The 15514-nt window shown below is 33.3% G+C and overlaps 1 protein-coding gene across 1 annotated transcript in view; it reads left to right on the top strand.

Moving 5' to 3' along the window:
- The window catches only part of LOC108723512 (homeobox protein Hox-B1a), a 15745-nt gene extending 6033 nt beyond the window's left edge, over positions 1-9712 (top strand). The window contains exon 2 of the mRNA XM_018449330.1: positions 9125-9712. Within this exon, the coding sequence (XP_018304832.1) occupies positions 9125-9609 (485 nt within the window). The 3' untranslated portion in view covers positions 9610-9712. The remainder of the gene's footprint in view (positions 1-9124) is intronic.
- The last annotated feature ends 5802 nt before the right edge of the window (positions 9713-15514 follow it).

Genomic DNA, 15514 nt, shown 5'->3' with positions numbered 1-15514 from the left:
TTCCTGCTGTTACATCTTGATATTTTTTATACACTTCATACAATTCAATTTTTTTTTCGACAAATCTCTTATCACGATTTTGCCAAAAACATAATATTTGCAGTAGTTACATTATTATTTACACTTGAAAATTTTTAGAATACAGTCTAGAATTTTTTTCGTGGTAACTTTCTGTATACGTACAATTTAATATAATAAATAATGAAATCAATACAAAGTATTATAACACAAATGAGCGAAGAACATTTAAACATTTAAACATTTCTTGGTAAATGTTCATTTAATATATTCTTTACAAAATATTATATTGTGAAAATATTTATAAGATAAATAATCAAAATAATATTTAAATAAACAATAAGATATATAAGATTATCAGATTATGTAATAACCGTGCATGATCACTGTGAAAAACGGAAATTATTTTTAAGTGTGATACAATTAATTGAACGCAATTACATTTAGAGCTGATTGAGAAAACATAGCACGCAACGAATACGTTACAACGAGAAAATTCGAAGGAAATAACGAGATGGGCGGAGCGGAGCAGTGGGGCGATTTCGCTAGATTTTGGTTGGTTAACTTTTTTGGTTGGCCGAGGACTTACAATAGCGCTCCTTTTTCCTTCCCTGCTTCCATAACATGCTTCAGAGGGTCTAGAATAGAGGGTCTCTATAGGGACGCGCCCGGACCACCCTTAGTCAAGATTGGAGCGAGACAGGAGACGGAAAGACCGTCGTGATGCTGTCAACCCGCCCAATCTATCATACTAAACTCGATTTCTTCTCTCTATACTCAATAGCGGGATTGGCAATACCGCGCAGAGAAAAACGAGACAAACGAACGTCCCCTCGTAACATAGCAGTAATAATTCCATATCTTTGTCATGGTCAAGAGACGGAGAATTTCTCATTCGAAAACCTCCGCTTATCGATATATTATAATATCTTAACAATACAGAAAAATATAAATATAGTATATTTGTAATGCTTTCCAGCAACACAAATACATCTCAAACACGTAACTCATACATAATCTTAATTTATCGTAACAGTAATTATATCAAAGTTACGTGAATTTACGGAGAATATTCTCAAATTTGTCGTTCCATTTTACCCATAGTAGTTACATAACAGTAATATGATTTAAATACGAAACGGTGAAATTAATATTATATATAACAATCATGTACTGAGATGAAATGCATATATAACATTTATGCAATGCAAAACTTTCTGACATTGTCACAGATTGTTATTTATTAGTTACTTATTTGATATTTTATAACAGGACTCGGCACACGATGCACTTTTCGGCTGATTTTCAGCTCGATTTCCGTTCCTTTCTCACCACACATAGTCTAAATGCCGATCGGTTGAAAATCGGCCGAAAAGCATATCGCATTATGCCGAGATTGCCGAGTCCTGTTTTATTACTCGTTCCCAAATCTGATTGTGTTAATAACTGGCAACATATTTTTTCTTTTTTTATAAAGAAGGTAGCCAGTATGCCATATACTTATTTGTTTTACAATATTTTATCCACTTCGGCTTTAATCAATCATTGTTTATGCCTTTTTGACACACAGTTTAAATCTTTACGCGCGCACACATGCACACACACGCACACGCGCACACACACACGCACACTCTCTCTCTCTCTCTCTCTCTCTCTCTCTCTCTCTCTCTCTCTCTCTACCCATATTAAATACTTATCCTTTATATTCTTATGTCTATGAAGGAGAAATCGACACGACAATCGTATATATTATTATATATCTAACTGCATAAAAACAATTAACTGATCACATAATAGAAGCAAACTATATAGAACCTAACCTATCTTGTATTATAAATAGACTTTATTTGCCAGCGATACTGATTATTATTTTGACTATTTGTTATATTGACGAATAATAAGAAATAATTTGCAATAGTACTTACTGATCAATCGTTTTCTTATTAATTTATCGCATTTGTTGTCCCTTGATTTATTCATATAACAAACTCTCGAATATGCAAAAAACAAATGTAATGAAATATGTTCAAATACTGTAAAAAAGTGTCGTATAATTTATGAAATTATGTTACGTTGTAGTGATCTAATTTTATAGGAAAGTACAATCTCATAATTTTAGTGATATAACTGTTACAAACTACAGTATACATTCCTGCAAATGTAATCAAAGCATGTATAATTTACATCTTTTTCCATTATGGCTTAGTGATGTAAATGTATTTTGTATGTATTTGTTATGTCTCATTTCAAAGAATGGTACATGGATGTAACTTAATTACGTTTAATTTATATAATTATGTATGTGCTAAATATATAACAAAGACATAACATAAATTATCATATTTACATCTCACTTACACCATAAAGCTGTCTTATTATAAAACAGAGACATCTGTATAATGACAAAAAAATTATATAACAATGCTAAGTCATGTTTGCTAAGTTAACATTTTACTAATATAATCTTTACATCATATATTATTAATAAAAGATTAAAATGAAAGATTTTTTACATTATTTAATCTATTATATTATTTAATCTTAAAGTAAAGCTCGAACTTCAACGAGATCACTTTACCCAAAAAATGCGACACATCTTTATACTTACTACTACACTAATATCTCACGCATACATATAATACATAAATTCAGGGAATGAAAAGTCACTTTTTAAAAGTAACAAGTTACAGCTATTCGTTACTGAGTAGAAAAAGTAACAAGTTACCGTTACTAGTTAACAATTTTTAAAAGAAACTCGTTACATTTATTGTTACTTGAGAAAGTAACTTTTCATTACTTTTCCGTTACTTTTTTAAAATCGACGACCACCAATCACAGCGGACGGGTGCCTAGGGACTTTCTAGTCTCAAACGCTATGAGTGGCTTGTATCCAATCGAACCGAGTCCAATTATGTGAAAAGTAACGATAAAAGTAACTGTAAAATTACCATTACCAAAAAAATGTAACTACGTTACCGTTACAGTTACAAAAAAAAGTAACGAAGTTACCAGTAAAGTTATAAAAAAAAATATCTTGTAGCTGTAACAAATAATGTCGTTACAAATAATGAGTTACTTCCATTCCCTGCATAAATTTTCGTAGAACAATAGCGTTTTAATTAAACTAAATCTAATTCTAAGAATTCCACGTTGTTTGTTCACGTGAACTACTAATCTGTGAATCACAATTTTGTAAGTACAGATTGCAAAGCCTTTATATCAAACAAATGTTGTTACGATATTAATTATAGCTCTGACGCCATATTGGAGTAAGAAATTGTAAAGAAGATCTCAATTTAAACTATTTTTTTTTGTTCTCGGCATAAACTCTATCACAAACATGTATTAATGCGTATAACTTGCATGTAACTTTAATCCTGGAAAAGGATTTCCGAATTTGTAAAAGAGGAAAAAGTAATTGTTATACAAAAATTATTATGTTTAGTCGACAATACTGACGATTTAAAGATCCCTTTAAACACTATCGTTACACACACTTAAAGCAGTTCTTGTGTCATTCAATCTTAACGATAAAATCGTGTAATCTGTATGTATTAAATGTAAGAAATAATTTATTTATATTTTAGGCAATAATAAATCATTGTTATGTTTATATAAAATATTTAACATTTCATAATTAAGAAAATAAATAATATCTTTTTTATGTTCCCTCAGCAAAAATGATGAAATAAGAAAGAATGATCAGATAGGTATATATCTCCATGTCTATCCTTGCTCATAGAAAATATGAAATAAACAATATTTATCGCGAACACACTTCATAAATTACTTCCCACGTTCGGTGTTAGCCTGCTTCCTCGAAGACTATCACCTTTTAGGCTGACTTAAAATATGCATGTCGCTATCGACGCCCTGACCGAATATATACAGGGGCGGCATTACGGCGAGACTCAAACTCACCATCAGCTCGTCGACTTTCTTACGTTCTCTGCGTGTGAGCGTAGATGTAATCAAATTCATTCATGATTAATTGATTATGTAATACTTATACAAAAAAACAAATACAGGAAAAGATTGTAACATATAGCATATTATGTTTTAATTAAAGCGAAATGATATAGACATATTTGTTAACAATTCATTATTTTATATAACAATTTATTGGATTCATAAATACTATGTGATATTAAATTTTCTGTGGAAAATATAAATATTATTTATATTTTTGATACGAAAGATGTTTTAGTCACGAAAAATTTCCCTGCAACGAACTGTATTGCAACATATTACTTGTGCATAAACAAGGCACTACATACCGTTTTATCGATTGATGAACAAAAATGCTTCGTGACTATGCTCGCACGAACGCAATAATTCGCTGACCGGCAAGGTCCGAATTATCCCAGCAGACGCAATATAAGTACTTGCTAAATGTAAAATCTCGAGAAAATCTCTAATCAAGTTATCCCGCGGGACTTAAACCACAAAACGGGGTGTCGTTGGACGTGCACGCCAGCCCTGAACTTGAGAGAGACCAAGAAGACGATAGTGAAGGGAATAAAACGTACGATAGAAAGAGAAAGTGAAGGAAAGACGATAGAGGAATAAAGATACGTAGAAACAGAAAAAAAATACGAAGCTTCGGCTAAAGATAGAGAGACGCATACGCTAAACGGGGAAGGAAGCGAGATAAACACGAAGGAGGACATGTCCGATTAAAGGAGAAAAAGGAAGGAAAGTCGAACAAGAGAGAGAAAGAGAGAGAAAAGCAGAGAGAGAGAGAGAGAGAGAGAGAAAGAAGGCAGAGATTGTGGGTAGAGTCGAACAACTGGCTGGGCATGTTGCGCGCCGCTCCGCAAGGGTCGCCGGCGGACGCGTGAGTGAGTGGCCCGATATCTCGCGAGGGGATCAGAGGATCGTTCGCGTGTTTCCACCCGGGCTGCCACCCGCCGAACCCGGCAACCCCGGATCCCGCAACACAACCCTGGCAGCAACTGACCCTCCTCTGGCTGACCCCCCCCTGCTACCCCCTTCAACGCGCTGCCACCGCTTACTCCTGTCCGAGCGCGGCCCGACAGATCCGCTCGGCCGGGCTCCGACAACCGCCGCCGACCTCGCCGCCGACGCTGTCCACGTGTCTCGCCTCACGGTAATTTTCATTTCCGCGCACCGCCGACGGCTGGCTGTGTAATCTTCCTTCACGCGGCTCAATTGCCGTAGACAGTATTTACACGTTACTTTTAGCTACAAGCAGGGTGTTATTATGAATTCAATGATATTATGAACTCTTCTTCATATGTTTAATTAACAATTTTCAATTGTATTTAATAACGTATGTATTATCATTTCATAGAGATCGATAATAATAGTTTCTGACTTTAATATCATTTAAGTTTAAATTTATAGAGGATGAAATGATCAAACTTTGCGATCAATTTATAGAAATAAATGACAAGACTTGGAAATTTATTAAATCGATATAGCGATTTAAATAAAGAATTTCACGAAGAAGCTGTTCATATCCTAATCAACAGTACCTATGTCAGTTGGGGGCGAGTTGTTGCGAAGAAAGCGCGCGAAACTTATCAACGACTCTCACGAGGTGTCGTGCTGAGCCTAATTTCACTGGGAAGTGCTTCGGGCATACTCATGAACGCACAAACACACACACAAACGTAAACGCAGGGGAACCCGGAGTGTGAATGTCGAATGTGCTGCACGCAGCCCTTCTACACACCGTATTATAGTACACAACATTGCCTTTTCGTACGCGACTGTGACTCAGGATATTACCTATCATAATGTTGAAATCAACGCGACCGTCGGGGCATGACTGACAGGGGGTTGCGAATAGAAAGAACTATGTCGACGAAATTGTTTTGTCAGTTTTTGTGATAAACTTGCGGCTAGATATATTATCTCCGAGAAACATTTTGGACAGATCAGATGGCTCAGAAAATTTTATTTGCGTTTCTTAAATTCTTGACACATGTAATCATAGATTAGAATACAATTTCGGCTAGTCGCATGATTTTTACGTAAATATACAGGGTGTAATTGAAATAACGCCGACTAATCATACAGTGCTATTCCTAATAAAAAAAATTAAGTCGACAAGTCGTCTATCATTTTGCAATTTTCGCAATAGTTAACGAGATATTAATTTCTAAATATTACCGAATAAACGGATAAAATCGATATAAGACAATTTTGAAATATCTTTCCGTATTCTTTGTGAAATATTTTGAAGATTTTTCTTAAAAAACTCTTAAAGATATCTTAAAGCTGTCTTATATGTAGATTTTAAACATTTTGCTCATTGGGTAACTAAAAAAAATATTGCGAAAATTACAAAATGATAGAGAACTTTTCGTTTCAGTTTTTTATTGGGAATAACACTATATGATTAGTAGGCGTTATTTCAGTTACACTCTGTATATTGTACACAAAGATACATGAATTTTTCAATTCGCGTTTTAAAAAAAGTGACAGCTATTTATGTGAAGTCAATCTCTTGATCGTACAGGATCATTCATAGTGATCATCTGCACTTATACGTACTATTATGCGTTGATAGTCTCCCTCTTCAAGGAACATTACGCAATTCAAATATTATTCAAAGGCTAAAAGCTATAGGGATAGTATGACGTAAGGAAAGGTGATAGTAAACATAGCAGAATACAAGATGCTTGTGTATTATATTACAGAGAGGACAGAGAGATACGGGCACTGATGCTTTTCCTACTACAATTCACAGAATTTTCTGGATTTAAGATAAGACGCAGATTGTGAACCGAAAATAACTATAAAATGAAAATAACTACCTATAATTTTTAGTCGTAACTCGTAATGATTTTTTTATTGACACATTGATGCATCGACATCCAAGATCCAGCTGTATTTAATTTGTACATAATGTCTGGATTATCCGCATCATCGCCAACCATCCGAGTTCCTAAATAAATACGCGCATCGTGTCTTGTGATAATTTAGTCTGCAGTTCAAAAGACCGATGTTTTGTTACGGCTTATCGAAAGAGAACACTTCGCAGCTATAACCATAAAATTCCATTTTTCTACATTGCTTGTAGATGTTTAGATTGCGTCTGATATTAAATAATTTTTTATATAATGAAAATCTTTTTATTAGAAAAATCTATCAAACGATGTACTATAATTGTAATATAATCATAAGTGTCATAAAATATGACTTTGAGGATACATCCACGCGTCTTATAGAAGATAATTAAAAATGTCGATAATTAAAAATCTCTCCTCTCTCTCTCTCTCTCTCTCTCACTCACTCTGCCTCTCTTGACTCATAATCGGTATTATTAAGAACTCCCTTCGTGTCGATTCTTTTATCTTTCTTACTTTACCGACATTTATTTACGCAGCAAACGATTTCCAACATTAAAACTGCGACTATTAATTTCTATGTACATGAAGTATAACGTTGAGCTTGGAGTAAGGAGACCGCTGACGTAAGAATATTCGATACATGCTCGCGATATAATTTCTGCGTAACATGCACGAACGTAACTTGTCGATAATACTTTGTGGTAACGGAGATTCAATTCGTGTTTATTTTGAAATTCTAAATCTACAGCAAATCCTTTTTCTATTTATTTATTAAAGAGAGATACAAATCTCTTTTATTTAAAAAAAAGCATCTATTTTCCTGCATGCATATATTAGTAAGAATTTACGGAAATACAAAGTTTCTTCTTCTACATTATATGGATACAACGCCTTCGTTGCCAAAGAAAATTCGTACAGAAAATCAACGGCACCGTACCTAGTCGGTCCTCCGTTAAAGTGCTAAATTGATGAATGAGTCGCAGAAACGAGAAACATTTCATTGTATCTGGCAGTGGCACGTCTAATAGAACTTGTCCAAGTTTATTATTCGGCTTGGAAAACCGTAAGCTTAATGGCCGTAAGCTAAATTCAGGGTCTCGGTATAAGTGACGGATCTTTTCGGTTATATTAGAAAATTCGCAAAAGTTATTTTATAAATATAAATATTTGGTATATACGATACACGTAAAGTGATTTTTACAGATGCATAAAGAACATCAGAATATTATAACTTCCTAAGACTAAACAAAAAATGTATTATAAAAATGTCGAAGGGGGCCAAGCTGAAGACATTGAAGGAAAATGTACATAATAGGGAAGACGCGACTTTAAGGCGGTGGCTGACAGTTTTGTCCCCTGCTATTAAGTAAATTGACTGCTACATACCGTAGTCTAAATAACAATCTAATTTTCATAATGTATCCTCATCCTTTTGTCGAAGCCTGTCACTTCTGCCCTTCGATATTTTAATTGAATTATCTTTCGAAGCAAAAATTTATCTACATTATAAGATAATATCGAATATTAGTAATCAATAATCATATCTGAAACATATCTGAAACATTAAAACAGAAAAATCAAAAATTTTACGTAACGACGTAGCGGATGTTTGCTCTACAGCTGATGCAATTTGATCCAGATTTAGGGCTCAACCCTACCATTCTTTCAGCTTTGTACAGGTCATCTCCCTAAAACTGCTCCCCGGATAGTGACCAGCTGTTATGGCCAGCAAACGACTGTCACTTAAAGGATTTGACTTGATCTTGATTCGACACATATTACGTTCGTGTCTGTTACCTTTTCTATTATACTTAAAAGACTACATCTAAATTAGAAATAGAACGATCGTTTTTGTTTAATGAGAATATTACGTTCGTCATATTTAACAATTATAAATCATTAAAAATTCTACATTTTACATGTTAGTGAACTAAAATTTGCAAACGTATTTCAAGTAAAATTTTACTGATATTTAGCTAACTGAATATTTAGCTAACAAAAATCTTTTTTGGATATTTTGATAGCTACATTCTAAATTGCGTTGCGATGGAATACAATTAAAATTAAATAAAAACGACAATATTATCTATTACAACTATTGAAACTTATTCCATAAAAAATATAATTTTATATATAATTTTTTATCATTTTTCCCGTTAAGAAAAAATTGATTATAAATTGACTAATGAATATGTCAGCTAAAACTGACTTAATAACATCTGTATCTATAATATATAATTATTCTGCATAGACATTCTATAGTAAAAACAACAAATTTGTTTCAGCAACAAAAGCAAATCCTAACGTAATCGAGTTTGGTGGCGGCGCAGCCGCAGGATCAAGTTCATCCGTGTACGGAAGCACCGCTAGTGGAACAGTGAGCTGCATCGCCGGTTCGTTGGCTGGTATCACCGGTAGCTTCAACAATACAGGCCGCACGAACTTCACGAATAAACAGCTCACCGAACTGGAGAAAGAATTTCACTTCAACAAGTACCTGACGCGAGCGAGGCGTATCGAGATCGCTTCCACGCTGCAGCTTAACGAGACGCAGGTGAAGATCTGGTTTCAGAACAGACGAATGAAGCAAAAGAAGCGTATGAAGGAAGGTCTAATACCGGCGGATAGCACGAACGTGACGCCTCTGAGCGGTGCTAGGAGCAGCAGCAATTCTCCGACGGGCTCGTCCAGTCACGAAATCGGTGGTCTCGGTTTATCTAGCTTCTCTAGTGACAACAGAAGAGAATCACCCCCATCTTCCAAAGATTGACGCGACTTTTGCTGCAGTAACGAACGGCATTATGGTCTATGATTCGATGATTGATAGAGCTCGGTGACTATCAGAGCTAAACGTTTAATAAGAATCATGACAATTACTGCAGCCACGAGTCACATTTTCTAATTCACTATTTCAGGCTGCATCATGAGAACATAATACGGCGAAAAAATTAAGACAAGTAATGTCATTCTGTATCCTGAAAGTAGAGGTATGTGATATATATGTATATACGGGATACATCTATCTTCCCGTTTCTAAACTATAGAATAAGTATGACATTGATTGTAATTCCATCATATTGTACGGTTCATCCGGATTCAAAAGTGGCGAATAAAAATTAAAGCCACAAAAAAGGTATCAATACGGTTTCATATTATAATGTTGCATTCCGGATCGTCTCTTCGTCCCAACTTTCATTTCTTTTAATTAGCGCATTAAAAACGATAGATTGTACATTAATTTCAAATACTATTTATTTTGCGTATATACAGCTTAGTTCCCAATGCGCCTTGTAAAATTGTATAAATTTAAATTCTATCTTTCTCTTTTACAATTACTTTCTCACATTCACTTCAAGGTTACCATGTACCTCAGTTTATATAACAATATTTATAGATGTGTAAATGTAAATGCTGAAGATCGCGCGCGCGCGCGAATTGATATATTTCTGATTAATATATAATATAATTTTTTAGGAACTTCTCTTCGAATATTATTCTTCCGATATTAATAAATATAACGGTTATATTCCAAATTCAAACTGTTCCCAAATGTCAATTTTATCGATAACTTAATGTTTAATTTTTGTCTATTACTTTTTCGATCGTATATTTTAATTCACTGTATAATTGTAAATGAATTTCTAATTCAGCTATGCGAAATGAATAAAATGATATTAAACCATGTCACATTTTCATGTTAAAAGTAAGATGATTAATTGAGAATTCTGTCGTTTGTGCTTATTTCTTAATCCTTCCAGTACCTTATAATCAATAAATTGTATTGTTTAATTATTTCTTTCAAGAAACCATCTTACACTTTACTTTTTTTATGTATCAGTTTAAAATAATAATAAATACATAGATATTATTAAAAAAACAATTTACATCATACAATATATAATGAATTAAATAATTAAAAAACTACAAATGCACACATATTTAAATTAATGAAACAGATATATTTCTCATGTCTTTATTTTGAAACTAAACTAAGAATAATATTTAACAAAAAATATTTTAAGATATCTAGGTATATTCAATTCGATACTGGAAGAGTTAATTTTATTTTACTGTGAAATAATTATAATAATCTTAAAAATTACAAAATTAATTAAATGTCAAAGTATATATAAAATAAATACTATTGGAATAAATCACTATTGGAATCATAATATTTAGAAGACACATACATACATATATATACATATATATATGTATATACATATGTATTGCATTAATTTAATTCTCCGAAAGAAGGCTTTGTAATGATTTATGATTAATTATGTTATTAATTATTCAAAGATTGGAACTTCAGTCAATCCTAAAGTCAAATTTAATTTCTATATAATATTTACCTCAACGCGCGTGATAACAATATTAGACAGAAAAATCCTTGATAATCAAAATTTTGGCAGTAATTTAATATATAACTATATAGATCTAATTCTCACTCAACGACGTGCATGTATATTTATGTGTAAATAATATTTTACGCAAACTATGGGCCAATAAAATTAGTCACAATGCATATAAATCCCAATATAAATTGAAATTTAAGATTATGATATCTAAAACAAAATGTTAATAAATTTCAAACTTTTTATTGATAAATTTATGAATTATGTGAAAATAGATAACAATTGATTATGTAACTGAACTATCAAGTAGGTTGAAGATTCGCACGTTTAATGTGATAATGTGTAATAACAAATTAATATAATCGTACATATTTATGTGAATTACATGATGGTCCATTTAAATGCTCCGTACCTACAAAAAAGATCAACATTCCTCTTACAATAAAACGTCATTAGTCTATAATACATGTAAACTTCTGTAGAAAGAATAAAATATTATTGTACTAACTAGCGCTGTGCTTATTTTTATATCCCTTTGTTACAATAAATTCATTTCTTTTTACGGAATTTTTTCAAAATACACGCATTTTTTTATCTTATTGTCATCATTACTGAATGAATATGACTGTAATTACTTTACAGGCATATCGATGACGTTTTGTGGACATAGTACGGAACAAAATCAAAAAATTGTAGATGTAGTACGGAACAGAACCAAAAGATCGATACAGCGTGTTCCCCATCAAAAATATTCGTAGCATGGCCATATAGTTCATGTTGACGTTTTACATATACATAGAAGTCCATATTCAGAACAACGATGTTAGCGCGCTAAGGCCCTGCGCACAATAGAGGAAATATTAGGAACAGGAATAGATATTAAGATTTTAACCTATCAGATACCAGTTACATCGGAATACACGGTTTCTGATAGGTTGAAATCTTAATATCTATTCTTGTTCCTAATATTTCCTCCATTGTGCGCAGGGCCTAATACGTTATAGTTTACGTTACGCATACTATAGAATTTTAGAGATAAAAACGCGTTCTGAATACAACCTTCTAAACTCTAATAGTAGTATCTCGTCGGAAACATCGACGAGATACTATTAAAGATGGCAAATTTTACGGAAATTGATTTAAAATTTAAGTGATTAAGAATAAAAAATTGATAATATAGTACTAATTTTATGATTTATTTTTTTTTACATCTGTATATACGTTTGAAACTAAATAATACTCGATTTTTATTTAAAAATTGTGATTTTAATGTTATCGTTCGAGTTTGATTATCAATGGAGATGATAACTGTAAAGAAAAAAATATTGTAATTTTGCGGCAACACATTAGATATTATAAGGTATACAAGGTTACAAGTACGTATACTTATTTGTGCAGCACTTATGATAATAAAAAAAATAACGAATTTAACAATGTATTATCCAAATATTTATTATATACGTTAATAGGCGATTTTAGCAACCGCGGTTGGGGCTAACTTTGTCTTCTGATCCCTGAAAACGAAGACAGCCTCAACCGCGGTTGCTTTTGGTTGCTATACCAGAAGCACGCCAAAATTCGCCTAATGTTATTGTCTCTAATTTATATAATACCAATTGTCGATAATGTCATTGTTCTTCAATTATTCCTGGATCTCCACGACTACGTTTACACGCATTAGTAAAAATGGTTTTAGTAAAAACCGTTTTAGTTAAAATCGGTGTTGGTGCCTGTTTACACGATCAGGCGTATTTTACCTCCGCCAAAAATAAAGTAGCTTAGGCCGGAATCAAACTACGCATTGAAGATTGAGATTAAAGATTGAAAAATTCAAATTTGACCAATCGAAACGAAAGGAGCTAAAATTTCATTGTCCTTATTGGTCAAATTTCAATCTTCAATCTTCAACCTCAATCTTCAATGCGTAGTCTGATTCAGGTCTTAAAGCCCATGGCACATACAAAAACGTAAGGCCGTAATACGTAAGCAGTAAAGAAATCGTAAGATTGGATTCGCTACTGGCCTTACGGTCTCTATCGTGATTGGCCAATTCGCTTACTGATTATGTCTTACGGTCTTACGTTTTTGTATGTGCCATGGGCTTTATATAACCTGATACGGAACCTGAGACGAAATATCCTTTGTCATTTCTTAACCTTAACGTCTAAAGTTGGTAACATCGAATTTTGATACGTTAAACCGATTGAAGACCGTTTACACGACTTTCGTAAAACGGTTTAGTAATGCCTGTTTCAGAAGAGGTTTGGGTTTACTAAAACGGTTTTAATAACATCTGTATTAAGAAACGTTTACAGGACATCTAATACCAGTTTTAACTAAAACGGTTTTTATTAAAACGATTTTACCAGTACGTGTAAACGTAGTCCATGATCTTATTTGGCTGCTTTCCTTTTAGGAGACACAGTCGACACAAGTCGACACAAGTGTCGTTCTATCTTTGTCACTTTTGAATGTCAAGAAGGATAGAACGATGCTTATGTCGATTTGTGTCAATTTATGTCATCGAATGGAAAGCAGTGATTGATATTTATATAGTCACAAAAATTTGTCCAGGGTCAGTCATCTTTAATGCCTAGTTTAGACTAGAGAACCTCTAATCAGAGTCGCAACATGAGAAGCGCAGACACTCTAGTTAAAGACTTAAAAGGCCGGAATCCATAGTCCGATCTTAAGCGGGGAGCACAGACTTTTGCATAACGCATAACATGTAATGCATAAGAAATTCAATCAATCAGAATTCTTTATTTCATGGAAAGGAAGGAAACGGAGGGCTTTGATTGGTACATTTTCTTATTGCATTACGTGTTATGCGTTATGCAAGAGTCTGTGCTCCCCGCTTTAATCTCAAGCAATATCTTAAGATGCTAATAGGGCTCTCTGGCCGGTATTCATAGTCAGTTCTTATATTCAAGATCATCTCAAGTTCAGCTTTAAGGTGTTACGAACCAATAAGAGAGCCACATTAGCATATTAAGACACTACTTAAGACGGTCTTGAAATAAGAATCGACTATGAATACCGGCCTCTGATTGGTTCATGCGCTAACTTAAGACCATCTCGAATCTTGAGCAACGTTTATGGATTCCGTCCTTACAGATTTCTCTTTCTCTACAGGATCTCTAGTTTTATCAAAATCACACGAGAGAGAAACATATATGGTATCCTTCTCTAACGTTTACACGTATCTAACCTAAAATTAAATTTTAATTCGTGAGAATAAAACCATGACTACATTTACATGACACCCTTAGATTGTGTTCCAATAGTTGTGTCGAAAATTTTCTTTTTAGTTACAAGGTTGATAGTGCTGTAACTAACAGCTGTGTTCCGTAGGAAATCAGCTAACGCCGTAATTTGCATTTACTTTATCGGCTCGTCTAATTTGTTATTTAAAAAATGGATTTATTTGTATTTGATGAATTATTTTCAAGTTCAAGTAAAAGTTCTGAAAGTGAAGAAGAAATAATAAATATTATTTATGACGATAACGAAAATCATCCGAAAATAAAGAAAGCAAGAGTTCAAAATTTTATTGAAAATGTAATTTGTAAATACAACAATGAAGAATTTCATGACCGAATATAGGATTCCTTTATTTAATTAAATTTATTCTTATCAGTCCAATATTCGCTTCATATTGCTTAAATCATATTTCAATAAATATGTATAATAATAAATAATCAACTATATATTATAAAAGTAAAAATTAACCTCTTTCCTGGACAAGCTGATAAAGCAAATGCAAACTAAGGTGTTAGCTGATCTTTTACGGAACACAGCTATGTTAGTTACAACGCTACCAACCTTATAACTAAAAAGAAAATTTTCGACACAGCTATTGGAACACAACCTTAAGGCCATCACACGTACAAAAATTTTAGTCGTAATCGTAAGGCCGTAAGCAAATCGACCAATCACAGTCGAGCGTTTTTAAACGCGAGATCGTAATTTTGATTGTGATTGGTCGATTTGTTTGCGACCTTACGATTCCCATTTATGCGGGGTCTACAATAGAAGTCATAACGGTCTTAAGTGGTAGAAAATTGATCAATCATAGGCTGCGTTCAGCAGACTCAACAGTTTTGCAACCGTTTTATGATTGCTGCTGAGATAGGACCATTCTTCTAGATCTAAAAGTATGATCCAATTAGCGCGAAGGAAACTTACAACAGTTGCAAAACAAACGTTCTGCTGAACGCACCCATAGTTGATTATTCTTCTCATATTCGACTGTGATTGGTCAATTTTCTACGACTTAAAACCCTACGATTGCTACGACTTCTATTGTAGACCCCG

The sequence above is a fragment of the Mycetomoellerius zeteki genome, unplaced genomic scaffold (assembly GCF_001594055.1).
Source record: "Mycetomoellerius zeteki isolate Tzet28-1 unplaced genomic scaffold, Tzet1.0 scaffold243, whole genome shotgun sequence".
Taxonomy (NCBI): domain Eukaryota; kingdom Metazoa; phylum Arthropoda; class Insecta; order Hymenoptera; family Formicidae; genus Mycetomoellerius; species Mycetomoellerius zeteki.
Note: the sequence above shows the minus strand (reverse complement) of the source record. Positions and strands in the feature narration are given on the sequence as shown.